At 43.3% G+C, this 25,966-nt stretch overlaps 1 protein-coding gene across 2 annotated transcripts; it reads left to right on the top strand.

Annotated features, from left to right (window-relative positions):
- The first annotated feature begins 372 nt into the window (after positions 1–372).
- LOC133162823 (FERM domain-containing protein 4B-like) lies at positions 373–23,151 on the top strand. 2 transcript variants are annotated; one of them, XM_061292283.1, is made up of 24 exons: positions 373–603; positions 721–829; positions 7,631–7,696; positions 7,943–8,037; positions 8,154–8,246; positions 8,448–8,532; positions 9,115–9,171; positions 9,470–9,492; positions 12,287–12,370; positions 12,453–12,518; positions 12,885–12,942; positions 13,149–13,235; positions 16,242–16,318; positions 16,700–16,838; positions 17,785–17,926; positions 18,001–18,134; positions 18,277–18,393; positions 18,516–18,744; positions 18,839–18,895; positions 18,970–19,105; positions 19,740–19,904; positions 19,979–20,730; positions 20,801–20,927; positions 22,212–23,151. In XM_061292283.1, the coding sequence occupies exons 3-24, from the start codon at positions 7,631–7,633 to the stop codon at positions 22,321–22,323; spliced, it is 2,901 nt and encodes a 966-aa protein (XP_061148267.1). In that variant the 5' UTR covers positions 373–603; positions 721–829; the 3' UTR covers positions 22,324–23,151. The 2 variants fall into 2 exon arrangements, with proteins under 2 accessions (XP_061148267.1, XP_061148265.1); XM_061292281.1 differs by lacking the exon at positions 721–829.
- The last annotated feature ends 2,815 nt before the right edge of the window (positions 23,152–25,966 follow it).

Genomic DNA, 25,966 nt, shown 5'->3' with positions numbered 1-25,966 from the left:
TTGTGTATGATGTCTTGTCACTGTGGGATAGTGGAAACGTCATTTTGATTTCTTTGTGTCTTGGCATGTGAAGAAATTGACAATAAAGCAGACTTTGACTTTGACTTTTGACTTTGATTAAGTGAATCAAAAATGCCCTGGGGGGGGGGGGGGCGGATCCATCGAATTTACGCAATTCAAAAACGTACATCGGTTGCACATAATTTAAACGTGTTAAACCAGCACTGCTTTCTAATTAAAAGAGGAGGAAATTACGTCCGTATGCCCAATTTTATTGATTTGATTTTCTATTTGGATTGATTGTGGTCCCGTAACGGAAAGCGCTCCTCTATTGGCTGGCTGAGGAAGAAGGGGAGGCGGGCAGTGCGAATAGATGACGGGACCGGCCGGTGAGCGCTAACCGTGTCACGGTATCCCGGCCGGTATCTTTTCCTGGCTTTAACAGTCATATTTGCGATGAACTCCTTTTATTTGTTCATTCTAAGAATATTGCACGCGCTGAGTTTGCTTCGGATCGGCGCCGGTGATCCGTCGGCTGACACCTCGTGAACACAAACAATAACAAGTGCATGGGAGCGATCCGAGCACAACAAAAGACACAAGGTGAGAGACGTTTATTTCTCATCATAATAATTTCCCATTGATTATAATTGCTGTAAAATCAATGGGTTACGTGACAGTATGATGAAATGCCATCTTTGTTGACTTTCATCTCCAAAGGGGCCAATCCCACGTGATTTTGCTGTCAAATTCTATCAAGGATTGTGAGATGCACTGTCAAAAGGGAATTGTTGCATCATAAACAGCCAGAAAAGAGAAAAGTCTGAATGTGAGTTTGCTTTTCTTTTTCTTTTCATGTCAGCTGGTGAGCACTCTGAATATCCTGTTTCCCTGCACAAAACAAACAATGGGCAAGGCAGGAACGTGATATCCGCTGCGAGTCTTGTGTCACTTTAAATAATGAAAATAGTGTGGTGTGGAGGTGTTTACAAAGTGATACCACCCCGAGTCATAACGGTGGCCATGATGTCCCCACCACTTTCATTTGTTGTGACAAGAAGGTTTATCTGGAGGACATCCAGTGGACCGGAGATGTGAGGAACAAAAAGAGGGAAGTTTGTGTTTGTGTTTACTATATGCAGTTGGTTCCTCATGAAATCAACATGTGCCTTTTCCATTGATGCTTGCTCACGCACTACAGATGCAGTGCAGCTTTGTGTCAACTTTAGTTTCGCTGATTTGTATGCGCTCAGCGCTTCCGGTCCAATAAAGCTATTAAGGCCTGGAATATTCCAGCACTGCTGGATCACTGCAGACACTTAGACAAGGTTGTGAATATTGACAGTTTGACAGAAAAACGCATTCCCAATTGTCACCCCTATTATGTGTAACAAGGCAAGCAGCGTTTTTCCGTTCTTTCCCACGGTTTTTGACTGCATTCAACTCTTTGCTGACTTGAATGAGGGACGTTTGTCGGTTGGGTTATGTGATTTGTTGCCACACAAGTCCCTAAAATTCAATGCATCAGCAAGAATACGGTGCTGGCCTGACTGGTTCTGAAACGGTGATGAGTATTTTGGGTGCAATATCTCAATCCCTTGAAGGGTCCTGTATCCAACAGAATGCAGAATTCTGATGGCCTAGAGTTGTTGTTGATGATGATCATGTTGGTGTTGAAGCTCAATTCAGGAGCGCGATTATTTTCCAGCGTCTGTCTTTTTGGGTCAGTGATTATCAATTGGCCCAGCAGTAGAAATCAATTCAGATCTTCCAAAGCAGACATGAGTGTGGAGGTTCTAGGCATGTGATGTACTTTAGGCAAAACAGGTCTCCTTTTATATTATTTGAATGTTTTTAGTGCTTATCCATATTGTAATCACATTCAAAGTGGTTCACACCAAAATTTGTCCCAATGGAAATCTGTTCCCCATTTGCTGTCAGTCCAGCAGTGTGCAGACATTGCAGGGCTTCTTCGTTTCATGTCTGCTTTGTCTTCTCAGACAGGACATCCTGTGTGAAACAAAGAGTCAACCAAACACACGCCTGATGACTCAATACCTACATTTACTTGCATCCAAAAGATATCTTACTCATTGTGAGACTTTTTTTTTAATGGTGGTTTAGTTAGCAATGAATAATTCTGTTTTCCGTTTCGTGTTTACTGTTATAAATGCAAACAAAAACTAAACCCTGTCTCATTTCATATTTGAGATGCACTTGAATTATAGTGAGGCAATAGAATGAAAACACCAGGACAGAAAATAGTACTTGCCTTGGAGGTTTTTGAACCAAGGAAGAGGCAAGCATCTCTTATGAAGCTTACCTACCACGAGATGCATCTATCTCACCCCTTCCCACAGGTACTAATGGAATACAATGGGCTGAGGTGCTATCATTAAATTCTTTCTTCTGAATGAAAACAAATAAATGGCTAAATAAAACAAATAAATGGCTAAATAAATAAATGGCTAAATAAATGAATTGCTAAATAAATAAATAAATAAATAAATAAATAAATGGCTAAATAAATACATTTTGGCTGCTACAGTAGTCCACTGCCTCAGGCCAGATAGAAATCAATACAGCTCAAAGCCTCAAGCCCCTTGTGAGCGTTTCTCACGTTATGTGCCAGAGGAGATGGAGGCGAGGCGGAGACGAGCAGGATGTCTCAGTCTCCATCCCCTCCAGTCTATAAAATCCACAGTTATTTCCTGTCTACTGTTTTTTACCCTTCAACCTTTACTTGATTTTATTCTTTTTTATTTTTTTTGGTCTGGATTACATCAGTGTTTTATTTTTGTGCGTGGGCATAATTTTTCGACTAGAGCTGTGTGGGTGGAGCTTGTTTGTCTGTTTGTGCTAAGGATTACAAATGAATACAAATGTATAAGGTGAAATCATACTGAATACTTAAGACTTTAATTTTTTTTTTTTATCATTGTGTTAACTATGAGCAACAAATATATGACGATGCAGTCATTTCACGTAACAAATCAGCACCTTCTCACAGTATGTGGCTTAAACGGAAAAGACTCATTGAGCTTCAGTCACCTTCACCCTTCAATGGGGAGGGGAGGGGGGGAGTCATTGGGAGACCAAGGGTCCGTTATGAAGGAACGATGTCGGTGTTGAACCACAAAATAGGGAGAAGGAAATTTCTAGCTGTCTTTAATGAGAGGTCTTTTCTAAGTTTCCATTGGGTTGCTTATTTTTGAAATATTATGCAGTTCAAAGGTCAGCACCTGCAGTTGTTTTGTTGTCTTGTGTGTAACAGTTGAGCATATGCCACTGTGATTATCAGAGTAATTAGTTTTACTCTCCAGATGACTGATGGTCTGTGTGGTGAAAATGAAATTAGTGGAACCCCTCTGATAATACTGCTCAACAAAGACACAGCTTCACAGTTCATCCTGGTAAAACAGAGTCATTTTAGCCTTGAGACATGGATCAAGTTTCATATTGCGCGTTCACATCTAGCATAAAGCTCCTCATGCTCTCACGCTGGTGTCCAAATGAAGAAGTAAGAAATGTAATGCTCATCAGCACAACTGAGAAGTTTGCTGGATGTGACAATGATATCAATTACTGCACGATTAAGAAAATGTATCGCATTTTGAATCTCTATTATTGCTTTATTTATTTGTGGTCTTAATGACCTTGAAACACCAAGTTAGGTATGCATAGTGAGCCAACATCTATCTTTTTTGAATTGCTTGAGGGGCTTCACAGGCTTTTGTTCACATCATTGGCTAATAGGATGGTGCAAACAAACCCCCTCATAAATTGCAGTTTGAGACAATTTGATGTTTTTCCACAGTCCTCAAGGCTTTTTAACCCCAACCATTTTTCCAGTTGTTGTCCCAGAGCTGTGGCAGTTTTCCACACAGAATCTGTCTGGATAGTTATCTGGATCTTGTGCGGTCAGGGATAATGAGCCTCCGCAGCTGCTTGATTCAAATGATCTAGTTAGCAAACTGGATTGAGGAGCATCTGGTCTATTTACTATTATAATGAGTTCACGTTGGGCGACACGGAGGCCGACTGGTTCGCTAAATACGTATTTCGTGGGTTAAATACGTATTATGATCCAAGAAAACTCAGACTCTGATGATGAGCACAACGCTGCCATCTACTGTTCTGGATGTGCAATTACAATTTATTCGAGTAGAACATTTAGTATCAGAGTTTGAATCTTGGTCCTGATTATTTTCGGCTTTTCAGAGAAGCCCAGTAAGATGGATGAAATAAGGATCAAATAAAACAAATTCAGTTTGAAATTGATCAAATAAGGGTGAAATAAAACAAATTCTGTTTGAAATTGTAAAACAATGAAAATGGGAAGAGTCTGGGTTCAAGCACTTTGCAATTCGAGACGCTGTCCGAGACAAATTGGTGTTGTTAATGTGCCAGTAGAAGCCAGTAAATCAGCATCACAACTGCTTATTCTTTTCAAATTCCATTGATAAGGAGGCTTACCCACACATTCCCCTCTTGGGCTTTATTTGATTTTCACTAATTGCAAAAATTAAACCGTTGCTTTTATTTCATTTATATTGGCATGAAAATGAAAACGGATCTCAGGAGCAAGGGCAGGCCACAGCAGGATGACTAAATCTAATTCATGCTTATTTGTTGAACCAGAATTTTTGCGTCGACCATTTCTGTGCTCAACTTAGTTAGCCGACCAAGCTCTCTGTCCGCCAACGATAATATAAAATCACAATATTCAATACATGTCCTGACGATCCTGAACATTGCTTATGTTTTCAATCGAGATGGCCTAAATACATATTTCATTCTTTTTTTTTTTTTCCCCCCTCTTTATTTATGCATGACTACCAATTGTCCACGTATGCGACATGGCAGATATTTGACAGCTGGTTTCTCCTGCCTTACACCACGGGTGCAAACCAGGTCCTGTGAGGCACGTTAGCCATCACACGCGTGTGCGCTTGCGTGAGTGTGTCAGGCATACGGCACGTCCTTTGCATTCAGCCTGTCAGCTGTAGCCTCAGTCTGTGCTCCAGCTTGCCAGCTGCAGACTTGTGTGCATGACAGCTGTTTCTATGCTCCATTCACGCAGCGCCTCACTCACGCCACTTTTAGAATAATGAATCGACATGCTAATTCCCATCCTATGAGGGGGATGAGCTTAGCGTACTGGAGGTGTGATGATCTTGGCAATTCATCTCCCTGTCATGACCCACGTTGTATTCTCAACAGATCAAGATCCCGTATAGCAGGCGAGAGACAAAGGAGTGGTGAAATTTGGAAAATAACGGCACATGGAGGAGCTAACAATGATCACATAGATGCACTTTTTTTTTTTTTTCATTATTCACCACTTAATGCATTGGCCTTTTCTTTTTCAAACTGTAGCTGACGGAGCTAAATGTCCCCATCTGGTGTTCGTAAGCGGGTATTACAGTTCTCCCTGACAGTTGAGTGGCGGCGAGGACAATAAAAGGGTAGAGAACAACGGCGCTTGTAATTGTCTGGTTCACGTGTGCACTGTGCAGCACATAAACTGGGTGGAGTGCTTCCAAGAGTGACATCAAATGGCATTAGGTCATTTGTCAGCGTAGTACCAGGCTATGAATAGGGGGGGGTATTGAGATTCAGTTAGCAGCTGTGTAGAATGAGCTACTAAGGCAAAACACATTAATTATCTATTCAAAACATATACAGGGATGAAAAAGAAGATTTAGGAAAAATGATGTGCCACTCAAGCTGCGATGCGAGCAGTCAGACTTTGATAGCGGTACTCTAGCAGTGTACCTTTACCGCACAGGTGTCAAACTCAAGGCCCGGGGGCCAGATACGGCCCACCACATCATTTTATGTGGCCCGCGAAGACAAATTGTGCATCAACTTCAACATCGACTTATACTCAGGAGCGACTTATATACATATATATGTTTTTTTTTCACTTTTTTGGGCATTTTATGGCTGGTGCGACTTATACTCCGGTGCGACTTATAGTCCGAAAATTACGGTAAGTCGTGTGTTGAAAAGATGCTTTTGGACCAGGGCTGCCTGAAAGTGCATTTGTTCTTGACACCTGTGACTCTCTTGTGTATGTATGGCTGTCACCCCCAAGACAGCCGTGGCCTTTTACGCCTGTCTGCTCTTGCCATGGTTAGTTGGATACAGTGGCCCCCCCTGTCACGAGCCTAATGACGATGACGCCTGATGACGATTTGCGTTAAGCATACAGTAAAATGGAACAGAATTCCGTGGAATCGTCTAACGCCACGCTTTATGATATTACTTGCTTAGCACACACGGCTTGTGAGTCTTCGATCTGCACGACTGATCCTGATTTGCACTGCATTGTGTTTATTGTTTGCATAATGTAAAACTGACATTTTCTGTAATGAGGCAAAAAGAATGCACAAGGTCTGTGAACATTTTTGATTTGGGAAAGTCAAATGAAGCACGATAATATTGTTTCCACATTCTTTTTTCTTCAGCGTAGCTGCTTATGTGTTCTCTGCCTTATTTATTTGAGTCAGGTGTGCTGAGTGTGCACATTTGTTTATTACTCACATCTGTACGCACGCAAACATCTGCTAATAACTCGCCAGCACTTTCACATTCCAAAGTTGAACATCAAAAGCTTTCCTAATGTTTCAAACCGCCGTTCCACTTTTAAATCTGCCGTGTCAGTTCTACCACCCTGGCTGATCCCAACTGAGCCAATTATTTTTAACACTCCTGCAGAACGTACTGGGCGGGGGATGTCTGGACTTTTCAGGAAATTGCTCCCACATCCTCGACTAACTCAAAGTCTGTTTACTTTTTTGTGACATTAAAATGGCCCACTTAAATAACACGATAAGGGAATGAGGTCAATGCTAAAAAAAAAAAATGTATATCGTGCAAATGTCTTTGTTATGATGTTGCCACTGATTCCAATTCAAGCATTTGGAGTTTGCATTGTGCATGTATTTGTATTGATGAATTATCAAGCCCGCGTCACTCTTCGCCTGATACGGGCTGCTCTCAAAGGTGATGACTCCCAGCGACATGACGTCAACAGGCCTGACAGTACACAATGCGCACTTGTGCCTCCAAATAGCAGCTTTTATGGCTTTACAGCGCTTTGAGTTGAACTAACTCCAGCGACGTGCAAGGACATTGTTCCTCCTGCTTCTGTGAGGTGTAGTAGGAATCGATCCGATACACAAGGTCATGGCTGTGCGCATGATTCGTGGGATAGAGGACGTAGTGGCCTCGAGCAGCCAGCTCCTTTGGACCGTGGCACATGAGACCTTGAGGAAGTGGTACAACCGGGCGCTGTTGCCATGCCAACACTTTCTTGTGGCCTGGTTTAGGATTGGACATGGCTACCAGGTATGGCAGCTTCTTGGTTAATAGCTCCAGAGCAAATGCGTTTGGAATTTGGTGCGCAGTATGTTTATTTTTATTTCAGTGATCGAGTCTCTATTCAGTCAAAAGAAAGTCAAACATGACACTGAGGTGACACCGTTACATCTTCACAAAAAGCAATTTCACTCCAGACTGTAACAAGCGTGGTGTTTTTGTAAATGGCCACGGGTGATGCTGAAGATGTGTTGTGTAATAAAGGCAAAGGATGACTTGTCTAAATGTTTTTTTCATCCTTCAGATGACTGAGGGGCGTCAGTGCCGGGTACACCTACTTGACGGTCGGAAGTTGGAGCTGCTGGTTCAGGTACAGAACTGGATCGTTCTCTAAATTTGACATATGAGCCTACATTGCTGTGGTGATAAGAAAGTGGGTCATAGTGAGGGTAGGGGGAGTGATGATGATTCTAAGGGTTCATGAAATTTTTGTTTTTGTTTGTTTATGTTGTAGTTTAACCATATAACAATGAGGCACCTTGTGACTTCTATAGTATAGTTATAATCTAAGAAATAATCTAAAATTAAAAAAAATCTACTTCTTTTTTTTTACCAGCCAAAGCTTTTATCACGAGACCTGCTAGATTTGGTGGCATCCCATTTTAACCTGAAGGAGAAGGAATACTTTGGCCTTTGCTTCATAGATGACACGTACGTAATTTTTTCAACATTGAACATAAAATAATGTTTTTCTTGTTATTACAAGACAATTTTAATTACTCCTTAAACATGCTTGATGCAATATTTTTTTTTTGTATCACTTTTAGTGGTCAGAATAACTGGCTTCAGCTTGACCGGAAAGTCCTTGATCATGACTTTTCTAAGACTTCAGATACACTGGAAATCAAATTCTTAGTGAGGTGAGTAGACTTGTGGAAACGGCTATTTTATTCCAAGCAGAACGTGTCGACCGTTTTATGGCATAGTGACAGCACCCCCAATTTAAGACGGCTTTAGACCAGCAGGTGGCAGTCATGTGTCAACGCCTCGAGGTTGCATGGAATGCGTGCAAATTATACTTGACTTGATACTTGATGTAACCCTAAATAAACTCTTTACAGATTTTACATTGAGAAGATCACTTTTTTAAAAGAAAACACAACTGTGGAGCTGTTCTTCCTGAATGCAAAATCCCTGGTGTTTAATGTAAGTGTTGTGAGTTTTATATTGTTGCACGCAAAAAAGAACGTACATTTAATGTAAACAAATTTAAAGGCAACAATGCGTTCTATTCATATATTACTAAACATATATTCTAATAAACTGAATTTCTCCCACGTTGTATATAATCAGGGAGTGGTATAGTAGAGAAATCCGAGGGGTACGTGAATGCAACAAACGGTCGAAAACTTTACTATAGGGGCGGGAGGAGGGGATGGGGAGGGGAGCATACTGGTCACCATGGGAGACGGAGACTGTTGAACCTGCTCGGACTGTACCACTTCACCGTGGGGGTTTAGTCTTCGTGTTAGCCGCTCTATTGAAACGATCCTGCACCCGAATATGTTACCTTGTTAATAAAAATCACCACCTTAAGTGTAGGCTGAATAACCGTTGTTATGTGCCCATCTGCTGTTTTAAACACAGCCTTTGTATGCGTGTGTTATTAGTGGTTCAGTCGGTAGCGAGAGGACCGAGGTACCGTTATGTGTTTGGCTGCACTTTGAGGTCGCGCGTAGAAACGATCTCGTTTGACATTTAATAATCGTCTTTTCAACAACAAAACAGGAGGACATCGAAGTGGAGAGCGAACACATTTTCAAGTTGGCTGCATTCGCATTACAAGTAAGAAAGAACCGCTGTTTTTTACTTAATCATGAGTTGAAGTCACGGTGTGAAGGGTGGCCCGGGCGGCATTCGAAATGTGTTTGTCTTTTGTGGCAAAACTGGTGCAAGAAATGCAGTACTGTTGTTATTGTTTAATTTAAATACTGCACATTGCAAATAACAGAAGCTCAAAAATAGATTCTGTTAGAATCTACTTCACTAGCGTTTGAAATGTAGGATCCACCATCTGCTGTGAAGAAGCGCAGGAGTTTGTTATAATGCTCTTACTTACCTGATTATTTGTCTTTTTTTGTAGGAGGTCAGCAGCGATTACACATGGTAAGGCCATTTTATACTTTAAATGTGAAATACGTCTAAAAAAGCACATGTGCGGATTTTCCAAATGCATTACAACTAAATGCATGAGGATTGCACCAATGCGGGGTTTTTCATCTCACAGCACATTGCAGGGTGCAACTATAATATAAAGAGAGCAAATACTAATGCAGACTGAGTGTTGCTTTTTATGCAAAATGTATAGTTTTTGTATTAGATCTCATTTGTTTGTAAACGTTTCCACAATAGAGTTTCCAACGCAGTTCATCAACAAAGTGACAGTCTATAGTACAGTACACAATAGTCTGCCGGCAAGTGTACCCATTGCGATCAATGTCCGGAACCAGGATTTGTGTTAGATTTGAGGGGTTTTTTTTGGTCAGTGTAATGACTGCTTTACAGTAGATAATGTTCAACCAACTCGGATCCTGTCTTGATACTTCCCTCAGTTAATGATTAGCTTGAATTGGCTTTGTGGCATGGAACTTGCCTTCTGGAATCCAGATTGAGCTAAAAATATTTGGATTGTCTAACTGCAGGTTTACTTGCATTGTAATTGCACAATATTAAAATTCTTGCTTTGTGTGGAGATACATATTCACTTGTACTTGGATGAGAGAGAGGGGGGGGGGGGGGAGAGGGAGGGAGAGACTGTTTCGAGATTGCCTTCATAATCTGTCCACCAGTGGGAGATAAGCTTAGTGGGCCTCAGAGGCTCGACCTGCTGATAAGGTATGTTGTTTCATTATGCCAAGCATAGGAATGGAAGGCATTCATTGGCGGTGAGCGGTAAACACGGCTCAGCAGCGTGTGGCTGATCTGCAGAACAAGTGCACTGTCCAAATGATTTGCTTCCAAAATGGCCTCTGTCGTTGTTGGTAACACAAAAAGTTGTGCTCTCTAAGAAATGAGGTGTGGATAATTGCACAAGGCAATAAACAGTCCTGATTATTATCTTTTTTTTTTTTTTTTTTTACTGCAGTCCAATTCTCATCCTCTTATGTCCAACAGTTGTTTGTTCACAATGACTAGCAATATGTTTGTTTTTGTTTATTTGAATGATATACGTATTGCCAATATTTGTGAAAAGTACCTGTTTTGTTTGTCTGGCTCACTTATTAGATTACAATAAGAAAATGGTGAGGCAAATCTCTGTATCATAAACTTGTCTCAGTTGGACATGTGATTTAAATTAGACGACGGTGTTGTTATCACAATGGCGCATCCCTCATTGTCACATGGCAATAGTTCTCTTTCCTGTCAATGGACTCCTTTGTTTCTGCTTCTTTTCATGAAGAGGCTCAGTAAATCCCTTAAGTACAAATGGGCCTCCTCTACCCTGTATCAGCAAAGGGCCCTGTAGCAGCGAGATTAGCCGGAGACCTCCTCCTCCTCCTCCTCCAACAGTTAGCTGCCTTAAGAGGGATGAGCAAGGGCCACTGTCCAATGGTGGACAACTTCATGTCATGTTGTAGCCAGCCCCTAGCTGAGAGTTGAATTAATTCCCCATCAGGTTTTATAGTATTATAATAATTCTTGGCACTTTGGTGAAAACATTCAGGGCTGGGCTGGGCTGTAGGAGTTGGTCCCACCCTGCAGACTGCAGGAAGATAACAGACGTAGTAATGAATTCCAGATTGCTGACAGGGCAATGTGGCTGTGGAGTAGATCACCCCGACAACATCAGGCACCAGCTCCTCATAAAATGGACGCAAAGTGCCGTGGCAGCAAAAGCCAGTCAACCGAGGGGAAGCGGTGTGCACCTCCACCCCCTGCTAAGGCTCACCCTTATTTTTTCATCCGTTAGCTAGTTCACATAACCGGATCACTATATATATCCGTCCCCAATTATACTTATGAGAATAGACTGAAATTGACAATTATTGAAGGCAGTTCAAGGCCAAATGGCATTTGCGCTATAAAGCCAATCCTTTTATTTTCCTATTGCGTTATAGGATTAGTTTGTTCCCTGACTTCAACCGAACCTTCGAAACAATGCAATATAGTGTGCCGGGTGTCTGCGGCTTCTGTTTAGGTGCTCGGCGGGCCGGCCTGCCAAGCCAAGCTCGTTGCGTTTTTGTTGGGCTCAACGTTGTTTGCTATCTCCGACATGACGTCGTAAGATAGACACTGACTTGCCGCCGTTTGTCTGAGCAGATAACATGGCCAGTCTGTGTATTTCTCACAAGAGTCTGACATTTTTGGCAAGGATCTTGCGACTTTGGCCGTTAGATCTTTCATGGTTGATTGACTACTAAGCGAAGGTGCGGTAAATCAATGGGCTGGAGTTAACCAATAATATTTTGGAACAGCTTGCCTGTTTTGAAATAGCTTGAGTAATTGCATTTAATATGTCTTCTGAAGGTCTTTAAATGGCTTAAAAGACCCCCCATGTGCTATAGCTTGCTATTATGTTTGGCAGGACATCAGTTAAGCTAAAGTTCACTCTCTGTACGGAAGATAAGAGATGAAACGGATCATCACCTTAATTATTATTGTTGCTATCAATCATTAAACACGAACTTGAATTCAGTCGGAGGCACAAATACGATATCTAGCGTTCGTCTCCAAATGTTTCAAATGTAGAAACGTCGTGACAGGATGAGTTTGTGATTTTTCGAGGCATTTCTAGCACCATAGCTTGGAATTGATTACTCAGTACCATAAGTGTGAATTTGCCTGTCCTTGCTATAAATAGTAAATGAAAAACTTGATTCTTTCTTAAAGTACCTCAGAGGACTCGTGTTTTGATGGTATTAATCATTATTTTCTCTTTTTTTTTTATCGATGTATACAGTACTGAAACGGCCAAATCAAACCTAAAGCATCTCCCAGTTCTGCCCACCCAAGTTCTCAGGAAACACCCGTCTCTCAGTTACTGGTTAGTTGTCGAAGCAGTACCTATATTCCTTTCCGCCAAAATGTCTTGAGATGATTTGTAAATTTTGTTTATTTCATTCTAGTGAGGACAAAGTGATTGAACATTACAAGAAATTGAAGGGACTGACCAGAGGACAGGCCATTGTGAAGTAAGTATCGGGAGTTTCTGTTTTATGAATACACTTCTTTTGAGTTTGTGGATTTTGAGTAATGATCGTCACTGGGCCAGAACGTGACATCAGTGGTCATGGTCAACAGCCAACAAAGCACTAGTTCCGTTCTGTTGAAACCCAAAACAAGCCCTCGGGGTGATTTACAAAGTGAGCTTTTGTGCCCTTGAATCCATCAATGGATTCTCCCATCTTCTGTTTTTACAGTGGGAAGCAAATCGATCCGCTTCCCACTGTAAATGACTTGCCACTTAACTCTGCCGGGTGTACAAAGGCCACAGGTTGGCAGTGATGGAGTACAAGTGAGTGTGGTCCTTCTAATCTGCTCCTCTTTCTCTCTTAAAGGTATCTGACCCTGGTTGAGTCACTGCCAACATACGGAGTCCATTATTATCCAGTAAAGGTAACATCAGTGACTTCAGTAAAACTCACCGCTCCTCACGGAGGAACGTCAAATCCTCATTAACGTACAGGCGTGTTTGATGTTAGTGTTTGAAACTGAAAATTCTATTTTAAAAGTCTGCTTTGCTTAGATGTGTCTTGCGAAATCCAACGGACTTGAGTTATGTATGTATCAACGATAAGAATTTTGACACAATTTTGCTACAGGACAAGCAGGGAATACCCTGGTGGCTCGGTGTCAGCTACAAAGGCGTTGGCCAGTACGACTTACAAGACAAGCTGAAACCAAGAAAGGTATTTGCTTTTATGTATACTATGTGAGTTTTTTTTAAAGTTTTTTTTACACTGTTCATTCCCAAAGTTATTGAGTTTAACTTTTTTTTTTTTTTTTAAATCACAACACTTCCTTATGAACCTTTGATTTTGTTAGCCCTGACATGGTTAATGATCCATTCAATGTGTAAATAAGCATCATTAAGATCCCCATTCCCATGCCAGTCAAGAGAAAGTTGGTGGGAACGACATTATCGGGTTTGGTGCTATTGAGTCAAGGTTAAGATCAATAAGGAAAAGGGGGGACCGAAATGAATAAAAGGCGTATTTTTCTGCAATTCAGGCTTCAGTCTGGACTGTGACATATCCAATGGTCTCCTCGGTTTGTCATTTTCAGCAGATAAATATGTCTTTGATGCTCCTTTCGTGTGCTTGTTGAGTGTCATTGAGTAAAAGTGCATTTTTATTTTATTTTTTACTCTCTTTAGTGGGCTTCCAAGTACCTATTTCCAGGGAAAGTGCCCCCACCTTTGGGATTTGAACATGGCTGCGTTGGCCTTTCATATTCACAAAAAAAAAAAGTTGAAAGCTGTTGACGCTGCAGGATCTGTTGTAACGCAGGTTCCCAAAACAGCAATGAGCTGTCCGTCAGTGTCACGTGTGTGGTATTTGTGTTCTATAGGGAGCGGACGGGCCTCTGGGCCTTGCGTTGGTGGGTGATAAGGGAACATACCTTCACAGTTTCCTGCTGTTGGGGGAATACGGAGTCGTTTTTCAAAACCGCAGTTGAACATTTGTTGACGTTCGTCATTCTTGCGAGTGGGCCGCTTTTGAAGAATGAATTTGGCATTTCTTGGGATTTTTAAGTGCAAGTATTGTCAAGAGATTTGGATACTGTTGTCACTATAAACTTAAATGTATGGATTTACGTCATGATGCTTGAGATTTCTGAATCCCGTTCTATGGAAAGTGAGCAGCAAGATTTATTAAGAATGTCCGCTTTGGGTTCAGAATAATGGATGACGGTTCAGATTTGTGAACCATATTCCGTCGAAAGTAAGGCCCAGAATAGAAACGGAAAAGATCCACTTCCTCATTTCTTTTACAGTGAATGGTTATATTTGTATAATGTCACTTGATGTGTCATGTGGAAATGCGGGACACAATTTCCAAGGGGTGGAGCAAACTGAGTTTTATTTTTGTATGCCGTTCAGGATTTTTATTTTTGGGGTCGGTTACTCGTAGTCCCAGGTGCCTGGATTATGGTTGTTATTGATTGTGATCCTGAGTGAAACCTCCGGCAGGATCAGAATATACTAAAACCACAGGCATCTCTATCTGAAATGTGAGATATGACAACAATGTTGACTTCAACACTCTTTATTCACTCAATGCTTCAGGATAAGATTGACAACAGCATGAAAGAAATCAGCAATTTGTTTTGTAGTCTACCAACTCTGTAAACTTTGTCAAACTTCTGTAGCAGTGAAAGGGATCTGCAAGGAAATTCTCACACTTGTTGCAAAGCTTGAGGTGTGTCACATCCCAAACATATTTTGGCTGTGGCCTCAGATGCAGTCTGTGATCTGTTTCTTTTTCTTTTTGTTTTTTTTTGTACTCCATATGAGCTAAACTCTCTCAAAGTCTTGATTGCAGGTAATCTTGACATTATTTCAATCAATGATATTCTGGCCACCTACGTTTTCTGTACAAATGCGGAAGTGTTGGTTCAGGGAAAAAAAGAAAAAATAATGCTGAAATCACCGTTGCGTACTCCAGTGCAATTCTTTTAAAGAGGAAAACTACCGTAATTTTCGGACTATAAGTCGCGGTCTTTTTCATAGTTTGGGTGGGGGGGTGACTTATACTCAGGAGCGACTTATGTACATATATATGTTTTTTTTTTCACTTTTTTGGGCATTTTATGGCTGGTGCGATTTATACTCCGGTGCGACTTATAGTCCGAAAATTACGGTAGTCGCTTATATCCTAAAAAAAAAATCTAGCGACACCAGTCCTGGAACTTTTTTGACTCACCTCATCCTCATATGTATGTGTATCTTTTTCTTTTTTTTGTCTCTATCAATGAATCCATATGGTACTTTACTATATTGACATAAATACAACCTGTTTGTCTGGTTTGGCTAAAAGGAAAGCGGGCTGTGTAGGCGCGTTAGAGAGAGAGAGAGTGAGGGAGCAAGCTCAGTGGCGCTAGGGTGAGGTGTCTCTGATGTCAGAGGACGGGGGTGGTGAAAGGGGTGTGGCTCAGCTGAAACTCTTGCAACACCTATCTAGTTCCCGAAGAGCACACAAGAAAGGGCATTGTTCAAGGAAGCTCAAGCCCTGTGGGAAGCTCAAAGTCAGTAGGATCAGGAATATAGCAGGGGGAAGTCAAATCAAACTTCAAGGTAAGACCCGATCACGTCCATCTTTCAGTTTTTGAAATATCTTTAAGAATGTTGAAATTGCAGAGGAGCTTGTGTTTTGCTTCTTTTTTTTTTTGTCTCCCCCTACCTGAGACAGTTTCTTCTGCAAAGTACAAAGTTGTCTTGAATGCTGACACCTTTGAGCAGTTTGCTTTGGCTCACTGTTTGATGTGCAACAAAAATCTTTTGAGGGATTATAGTAGACGAAAAAAAAAGGATCAAATAGCAAATCTCAGGCAGCAGTCGTGCAATAGCACGATATAATGATTGCTGCGGTGGTAGAACTACCTGAAGCTTCCTGGCAAAAGGTTCACACCTATTATATAACCGCAAGACCGGAACAAGATTCTTTATCCAGATTTTTTTTTTTTGTGTCTGTCTTAGATTCATCAAACCCAAGTCTTGATTTTCTGAACAAATCTAATCCATGTCATTTCTGATGATGTCGAGAATTACCTGCGGTTGAACTCTTGAGAAATGTTTTTTTTGAGCCCAATTTAAGATTTTGACCAACTTTGATTGGTCCGTGTGTACTCACTCAATGTCAATGACACTGACAAATCTCATTGGTCACAATCTTTTTCTCTCTCGCTCTCTGCAGTTGTTCTCGTGGAAGCAGTTAGAGAATTTATATTTCCGTGAGAAGAAATTTGCCGTGGAAGTAAACGACCCCCACAGGTCAGTGAAGCAATCTTTAAGGATCTGTGATCTTTTGTCTTTTTATAGCCGCAGTTTTCGCTATTGTCATGGATGATGTTCTCCTCCACCTTGCATCTTGTCGACAGTGGTCAATTTAAGGCGCCTTGTTCCCGGGCCGAAAGTTGAAGCGAGCACTCTCCTGCTGTTAGCGGGACACTTGACTTTATCTTCGATGTGTTTCTTCCCAGCACCAGAGCTTTAAATAAAAACAACTGGCTGGCTTCGAAATGACTCAAATGCAGAGATTTTGAAGCTTTGCCTTTTTCCCTGGAGAATTCGAGCACATTCTGTGGGCTTCTGTTTTTTGCTGGCCATGTTGGGGAACTGCAATGAGTGTATAAAGGTTTTTGTCTTCAACAGTCAAACGGTGAACAAGCGGACCTTTGGACAGTCTGGCCTTGTCATTCACTCCTGGTATGCCAGTCATTCTCTAATTAAAACTATCTGGGCGATGGCCATCAGTCAACACCAGTTCTATCTGGACCGAAAGCAAAGTCGAGTGAGTATTTGCTTCTTAGAATGCGCCGATCCTATTTCAACACCCGCTTTATTTGATATTCATTGACAAATGACAGCCATGTTTCACAGTGTTCTTTCCTTGCTATGTTTCATTTGTGCCAATGTGCCCCGCCTTAAAGCTCCAGTTTCGTTTTTCCCCCCTTTTATTACGCATTTTTTCGTTACTCACCAGCAGTTTTGCCCACATGAGTACATATATAGTAGTTTTGAAACGAAATGGCTCCCATGTTGGCTATTTTTATGTGGTCTGCACTTGAGCTTAATGGGGGAAGAGGATTTTTAGATAACCAGAGGGTCAGGTACTTGGAAGTGTTGATGCGCAAGAACTGTTTACTATGCAGAGCGAACATTTTATCCCTCAGTCTGAGTGGTGAATCAGTGGAATTGTCTTTTTTACGATGCCGGTCGTAATGAAGCTCGTAAGGAATCACATCGCCTTCGTATAATGTGCAGAGTCAAGCTTGGAATACACAAAAAGGCAGAAATAATAACAACATGGCAAAAGGGGCTTGTGGGTTTTTTTTTAGTCGCTGTCCAATTAGCCAAGGATGCAAAGCGCAACGTGTTTTTTTTTCGTGTTTGTGGAGGACATTTGCTGAAGGTGGATGTCTTTTGCAATGGAGATACATCAAAGAAAAAAAAAACGTGAAATCGGGAGGATTTAGATTTGATTCATTTCTAGTTCTCCAGATTATTTTAAATTCACAATGTTGTGTGTCGGAAACCTGTTTTGCGTTTCAAAGGCGGATGGCGCACGTGTTCGGACAGGAATAGATTGCCTAACCTGATTGTTGAGGGAGCAGCGGATTTATTCAGCATGCAAATAGGACAGCCTGATTTTTCTACATTCCTCCAATAAAAAGCTCTCAATCCCTCCTTAATTTATCTTTTCATTTAAAAGTAACTTGTGTATTTTCTCCGCGTAGTCAAATATGACCACAACAAGAAGCTCGGGAGACATCGCCGTAGATCTCACAGAAATCAGCACCCAGCGGATCGGTCGATTTCCAGGTCCTGCAAGCAAAGATCAGCTCATCATGGCAAGTAGTGGAAGCCTCATCTCAGCCGGTACGTGACAGCTTCATCTGTCCTACTCCTCGGGCGCTCATCCACTTTAGTCATCATCTCACATGTTCTGACAGGTTCTGCCGACTCTGACGTCGGCGATGAGCAGAGGAAAGAAAAGATTAGCGAGTTGAAAACAAAAGAGAAAAAACTTCAGGACGCACTCAAACAGAAAATTGAGGAACTGAAGAAGATCTGCATGCGAGAAGCGGTTAGTCTGTCAATCTTTTCTTTTCTCATTTCTGTAAAGCAGGGGTCATCTCCCAAGATCCACATGGCTCGGCAATGAAATATTGCGCTGGAAGATGTGAAGGATCCAAATCGGAAAATAACGTGATTGTTCTCACTTTCAGGAAATTACCGGCAAGTTACCAAAAGACTATCCGTTGGTTTCTGGCGAAAAGACTCCTCAAGTTCGAAGACGTGTCGGCGCAGCATTCAAGCTTGACGACCTTTTCCCCTACGATGAGGTAAGACCAATGTTTTGTTTTGCAGTCATTCGAGGATTCCTTCTGCTCGACAAAATAAGAATACGCCAGATTGTTTTAGGTAGGTGAATGAGTTAAGAACCCATTTGTGTGTTTTCCTGTAGGACCCTCATTTGAGGAATCTGGAAAGGAGATTCGCCTTGCAGCAGAAGTTTGTGGAAGCAGCCATGAAGTTAACCAATGAGATGGATCTGAGTAAGACCGTGAAGAAAAAGAGAAAGAATAACTGCTTGGACGCAATGAGAAAACTGAAGGAGATCGAGGGGGAGATCAACGCCTACAGGATCTGGAAAGGAAAGAATCCCACCCAAAGAGCTTCGCTGATCTTAGCAGGTATCATAAATAAGTCACACATGCAGCATCGGAGCCCTCTTTTGCATGTCAACATGAATCCTTTTCCGAGTCATTTCCTCATTATCGTTTTCAGACGATGTCAACCCATCAGACCTCAGCTCTCAGTCTGACAGCTTCACGCTGGATGAAGGTAGGGCCCCTTTTAATTAGTGTTCACTCTCCGTTTCTGTAATAGACATCAAGTAAGCCTGTTTTTCCTCGCAGACGACGAGCTCAGCGCCCACAGGCAGCGCTCAAGTTCGCTCCAGTACTCCCCGAGATCCCACCATGCAGAGACACTCAGTATCTACTCCGGCAATGAGCGACGAGTTTCGGCGAATGACCAACACACAGACGGAAGGTATTTAGCAACCGCCCCCGTCACCTGTGTTCATATTTTTTTGTGTGTGGTGTGGAGCTTGTGGAGACCTGTGAAGCAGCTCCAGATCTGCATTCCTGCCAATTGCCTCAAGCCACCCTTTAAAAGGTTCCCCCTTTATCAACCCAAATCCACCAGTTTTAAAAATAGAATGGAAAAAAAACTTGTCGATGCCCGTGAGGGGAGCAAGCGCCCATCCCTGTATGGTTGCAAAGAGGAGGGGCCAAACGTTAAAGTGGCCTTGCCCAATTAGCTTCCGGTCGCTGTGTTGCCTTCAAATGTGAACTACCGTAATTTTCGGACTATAAGTCGCGTTTTTTTTCATAGTTTGGGTGGGGGGGGGCGACTTATACTCAGGAGCGACTTATATACATATATATGGGGTTTTCTTCACTTTTTTGGGCATTTTATGGCTGGTGCGATTTATACTCCGGTGCGACTTATAGTCCGAAAATTACGGTAATTCGAAGCAGTCACAATGTCAGATGACCGAAATGCTGTTTTCAGGACATCGCCGCAGCGTTTGTTTTTTTTCCATCGGCCGGCCAGTCTGAAAAGAAGAGGAGTAGCGTATCCCCGATATCGAACTGATATTCAATTCTTGTCTGCGTTCCAGATCGAATTACGGTCAAATTGAGGAACCACTCTACCGCAGTCACCACAATGCCTCAACAAACCACAACAGTCCACACAAATCAGGTTCCAGAGAGCCTCGCGACGCCCGCAGTATGCCTCCCACGCCGCTGCTCACGCGCAACGCTTACAGCAGCACCCAACTCAAGTATGTCGTGTTGAAGATCTTCCAAACGTGCATTTTGGTTCCAGGAAGTTTGACTCGATTTGTGTCGCATTCAGATCAGAGGACGCGCCGCAGCTTTTCCGCCAACGCAGCGGGAGTCTGGAGTCCCAGTCGAAGTTTGCACTAGAGCCCGAAGCACGCGTGCCCGCCTTCAACTTGTCCCCGCCCCGACGCAGCAACAGCACCGAGGTACTCGACGACGGCTCGTCCTACACCAGCCAGTCCAGCGTGGAGTACGCGGTCCCCGGCAACCCCAACCACCGACGGAGAGTGCGCGGCCGCCACAGGAAAGATATTTACGCCAACACGGGTAGCATGCCCAATTTGGCGCAGCCAGATGTCCACAGTCACGCCTACCAGGGCCGCGCTCGACCCACCACTACCACCTTCTACATCACGGGATATCCTCACCACGCGGAGCCAGAGATTTACCCTAATGGCGTCTATATGTACGACAATGAGACGGAGGGACACTACAGCGTCAATCCTCCATTCCATCCTCCCCACGCAGCCTATCGTCCCCGCGATATGCACGATCGCTACGGCAACGACGAGCTCGACGGCACGTCGCACAACGTGTACGCCACGCTTCGGCCGCCCAGGAACCGCCCGGCTCCCCGCGGCGAAGAGCAGATCTCGAGGAACTTTAAGAAGGCGGTTGTGGCCGAGCACTTGAGAGGCTGGTACCATCGCAACACGGCCTACAAGCAGGCCGGTTACGGCTCCGAATACGACCAACACAGTCTGAGCTACCAAACCATGGGTGCACCGCTCAGCCACAGCAACAGGAGCCTCTCCTACTCATCAGGTTAGACGGGTCTCGATCCTGCGTTGACACGCAGGGAGTTCCGAATTAACATTCTCCACCGTTCTCGCAGCCTCCTCCAATGGAAACTGGCACGGCCATATCGGCGGTCACGGACGAGTCGATTGTGACATGCCCAAGCAGATGCCGCAGACCTACACCTACACCACAGCTACCTTTGGCCGCCCAACCCACAGCAGGTAAGAAGCTAAATGGATCTCTTATTATTATAGATTACAAAATGTATTATTTTTATTATTATTATAATATTAATTATTATTATTATGTACTGTATGTCCAGATTAGCACTTTTTCTTACTGCACCATTTTCAAAACATAACCCCTCCACCCCCCCCCCGATACTGTTCCCTTGCATCTCCCCTTTGGAATCCACTGGGCTGGCTTTCACATAGATGTCACTCTTGACAGCATTTTACTATTTCTTGGCACAGCCTTGATGGTCGGGGACGCTGTGTTTTTTCTACCACAAGACCTTCCTCTTCATTTTCCCCCTCCTGCCTTCCCTCCTCTTCCTTCTCCCCTGGCTGGTGATCTGCAGCCCAGAGGAGGTTCAGACCCTCCGCAGGGTACAGGCCCAGTAAAGTGCACCTCGCAAAAGGTACTCGTAATAGGTAGACAAGCTACGGCCGGAGCCTGCGCCTTCGCTGCTTCCGAGACTCTGCTCATTAGCTGCTTGTCAATGTTTTGAAGTGAGCTTTTGCAGCTGAGATGTTTGACTGACTGCTCAGTGTCACGCACGATGATGTTAATTCACATGGACTTAACTTGCATGGCTTTGTCACGCGACGTGCTTTACGTCTTTCTGTGATTGACGTATTGTCATTCAGCGATCACATTCCTCTCTGCACGATGCTTTTTAGCAGAGGCCCCCCTGCTCACGTGCCGCCATTCACTATTTTGCCCACGTGCAGATTCCTCCTTTCTTTTTAGCGGCAGGGTTTTAGTGAGGCTTCACAGAGGTGGATGCAAACTTCCGACTGATGTCTCCTTTCGTTTTCGGAGTGTGTTGTAGTGGTGAGAGAGCACTCAAGTGGCAGAAAGAAAATGTGGCCCCTGAGCATTGTTGGATTTCATCGCTACCTGTGTGTGTGTCTGTGCGCTATATGCTTTTTTTTCGCTGCGTGAGAATGTTTGACCGCGACTTGAGTCCTCTCAAGTGTTTTGCGCCTGCAACACGCTAAGTGGCCATAACGGAGTCCGGCTTCGATCGCTTGCGGCCCGAACTTGTTTGGAGTCGCCCTTTCATACCTGTAGCATGCAATGGAATTTTTTTTCTTTTGTCAGATGCATTTGGAGCAACTTGAAGCGAGCTTGAGGGAGGAGCGTTATTTTGCAAGATGTTTCAGGATGATCATGCCATGACAAGAAATGTTCTGTTTTGCTGTGCACGTGGGAAAGAGGCTCTTTAATCACATCAATATCTGCTCCAGTCTGATTGTGTTTTTCTTTTAATATCATTTCAGATCTTACCTAGATGTCAACCAAGTGGACATCAGCGACCATTCGGAAACCAGCCTGGACCCCCAGGATCGGATACAGTGGCACGAAGGCTCAACAACAGGAACGATAGTTTAGCTGCCTGTCATTCAATCGTTTTGCGCATGACAAAGGCGGCCCGGTCGGTGCCTTAGACCGCACTTACCTGTTTTTCCGAGCGAGGAGAGCCAAAGAATGAAGGAATTTACACGCAAAGGCCAAGTGGACCTTGTGTTTGTATTGACGGCACTTGTGCACCGTTGCCGCACTCCAAGCTGCCGTGGAACGCAGACTTCGAGTACGCAGTTTTGCTCTGAAGACGTTGAAAGCGGGCAGAGTCGCGTCTCCACTGAGCCGCACTGAACAACTTTTTACCGCGTCTTCTCCTGTCACGTTTGAACAGAACCAATGAAGGACCAGATGAGGATCAACATAACCTGATCAAAAATGAAGGAGCTCTTTAGCAGCCAACCGGACAAAGATGGCTCTTTACCTGCAACACTGCACAGCCACCAGATTATTATTTTTTTTTATTATTATTTCCGGATGCTTTTATTCCGTCTGTGTGACCATGACGTTTCTAAAGTATACTACCTTACTTTACTGTAAAATTAAACTAAATCATGTTTTTTAACACCAGTATTACGCCCAAAATCTAACAAAGACTACTGCCACACCACTTCACAAAGGTTGAAGAGAAGAAACTAAAAGGCTTTTTTATACTTCCATGCTGGAACTCATGGACCGGTGCTCGTAATTTCTCTCAAGAGAATGTTACATGTTTTTATTGTTAACACACTGGTTGTTTGTGGAGCATCTTGTGGATTTGAAAAGCATGTAATATATCGCAAAAGGTTTGTTAAGCTGGTTCTTAGGATTTTGTATCATTTCACTCGTTGGAATAAAACAAATCAGATTTTGTTTGAAGTCGTCGTATGGTTGATAGGACACACGGATCCACCAAACAGATTGAATGAGTGGAGGAGGGATGCAGGATTAAAGCCGTTAAATTAGCTAATTAAATGTTCGGTTCAGTTAATTAAACGGCCTTGGAAACTGTAGCATTGGATTAGTGGTGCCACATGCAAGAAGGATCTGCTCACTTTATTCGCTCGCACTTGTTTGACTCCGGGGAGCTGTGAAACTGCATTATTTTTTTTTTTTTGCATTTAAGAAAGGTAAGGAGTCTGTGGCAAAACTAGTAATGCTTCAGTGACATGAATGAGTGAGCCTCTCCAACCAGAAGCAAAGATAAACGTCAAAAAGTTTGCCTTGCTGCTGTGTTTCGATTGTAGTCTTCTTTTCACACGGCTGTTTTGCCAGCCTGCCTTCTTGTGTTCTTCAGCACTAAACCCACCAAACCAGTCTTTAAAACTCACCACACCCACTTTGGGATTTAACCACCTCTTCTGTCCTCCGACAAGCCAAACCCTCCCTTTAGGCCGAAATCTGCTCGATCCTCCCTCCCCCCCCCCATTCCGATTCTAACCTTTCACCTCATTTCACTCCCAAACTGACACACATTTTCAAGTGTGAATGAATCGACACAATTCAGCAGCTCCACTGGCTTGTTGTGTTCCTCTTCTCGGTGGAGCTCAAGGGAGGTCTCGCACAATCCCGGCCGGCTCCCTGGCTTTTACCCAGAGGCAGTGACAGGGATCGTGTTTGGCATCCAGCTGTCTCTGGGCCTGGACTGATTCGTACCAGCTGCAGACAGACGCTAGTGGGCTGTTCCGACTGACACTCAACTACATAAACAAGGCCATCTTATGTGCTTCGATCCATGAACAAGTTACAATCGAAACAAGGCCGGGTTGTACAGAGGGACCGAAGTGTGCGTTGACTTTTTCTTTGCGAGCGTTGTGCAGTACTTTCTTGCGTATGAGACACCTGTCGAGTGTGCACACGTGCTACTAGCAGGCGTGAGCAGCTGTAGGAACAAAGAGAAGAGCTTGCACTGTGCTCACAGAGACATGATTTGACTTGAGCCAAGACTTTCTCAAGTTGCACAATATGAACCATGTCATACTGAAGAGCATCAGTTGATTGTTGCTGTACCTCTCAAGGTATGTCTATGCACACCAAGGTTCAGGTAAATAACTCTCATATGGAATGGTTGTCTTAAATTTAAACAAGAATCCTGAATGAGACTAAAAAAAAAAAGGAGTTTGATAGGAAGCCGATTGATTGTTCTTCACTAGGTCGGTAACCTTGCTTTTTTTCGCGGTCTCTGTGTCACTAACATTGCCTTTCTGCACTAGTGATGGGGAAGCTGACGTGGTGCTCCACTGATATTTGGAGATGGGTGATAAGAATTCACTACACCAGTGCTTCTCAATTATTTTTCTGTTACGCCCCCCCCCTAGCAAGAAGAAAACTATTCGCGCCCCCCCTCCCCACCGTGACTATCCTAACTTGTCTTGTAAGTCGTAAAATGTTGCACTGTCACAAACGTGACAGAAGTAACAATGGAGCGCCACTGCCCCCTGCTGTAGTAAACGCGCAATTACACTTTATTCTAGTACTGCCAAAAAAAAAGCCTGTTCCCCAGGGTCACACGCGCCCCCCCAGGAATAGCACCCAAGGGGGGCGCGCCCCACTATTTGAGAAGCACTGGCCTAGGTGACTGATTCACAATTTGGTTTTGTCTGATATCAGAGATTAAATAAAGAAAACCAACTGGCTGATTGATTTGTTTTAATTGAGAGGGAAAAAAAACAGCAAAAGCATTTCACTAGCTGACCAGGAGATGGCGACAGCGTGGCATCTGAAGACCATGGATTGTTTGTTCTGCTATAGCCTAGGTGACTGATTCACAATTTGGTTTTGTCTGATATCAGATATTAAATATAGAAAACCAACTGGCTGATTGATTTGTTTTAATTGAGAGGGAAAAAAAACAGCAAAAGCATTTCACTACTATTAGCAGTAATACTATTCTTTCCACAGACACCTTCAAGTTCCTGGGAACCACAATCTCTCGGGACCTGAAATGGACCGGCCACATAGACTCTGTCCGGAAGAAGGCCCAGCAGAGGCTGTACTTCCTGAGACAGCTCAAGAAGTTCAACCTGCCGCGAGAGCTTCTGAAGACCTTCTACACTGCCATCATCCAGTCTGTCCTCTGCACCTCCATCACTGTCTGGTTTGGATTGGCCTCCAAACAAGACAAGCACAGACTACAACGGACAATCAGAACTGCAGAAAAGATCATTGGAATCAACCTCCCATCTATCCAAGACTTGTACCTGTCCAGGACCAGGAATCGGGCAAGGAACATCTCTACAGACCCTTCTCACCCGGGTTGCAGTCTGTTTGAACTACTCCCCTCCAGACGGCGTTATAGAGCTCGGTACGCCAAAACCAGCAGACACAGAGACAGCTTCTTCCCCCAGGCTGTTGCTCTGATGAACTCACACCACTCATAGAGTCTCAGAGACATTACTGTGCAATAACATCCTGCTCCTCACACCTTCTTGAATTTGTCTACACTGTTTTTGCCATTATTCACATGTCCTGAATGTTGTTAGTCACCTAAATGTTGAACAGAGGGTGTGTTTCTACCGAAGTCAAATTCCTTGTTTGGCACGCTCAAACATGGCGAATAAAAACTCTTGAATCTTGAATCTTGAATCTTCACTAGCTGACCAGGAGATGGCGACAGCGTGGCATCTGAAGACCATGGATTGTTTGTTCTGCTATAGCCTAGGTGACTGATTCACAATTTGGTTTTGTCTGATAT

This window comes from Syngnathus typhle, linkage group LG11 (assembly GCF_033458585.1).
Source record: "Syngnathus typhle isolate RoL2023-S1 ecotype Sweden linkage group LG11, RoL_Styp_1.0, whole genome shotgun sequence".
Lineage (NCBI taxonomy): Eukaryota > Metazoa > Chordata > Actinopteri > Syngnathiformes > Syngnathidae > Syngnathus > Syngnathus typhle.
Note: the sequence above shows the minus strand (reverse complement) of the source record. Positions and strands in the feature narration are given on the sequence as shown.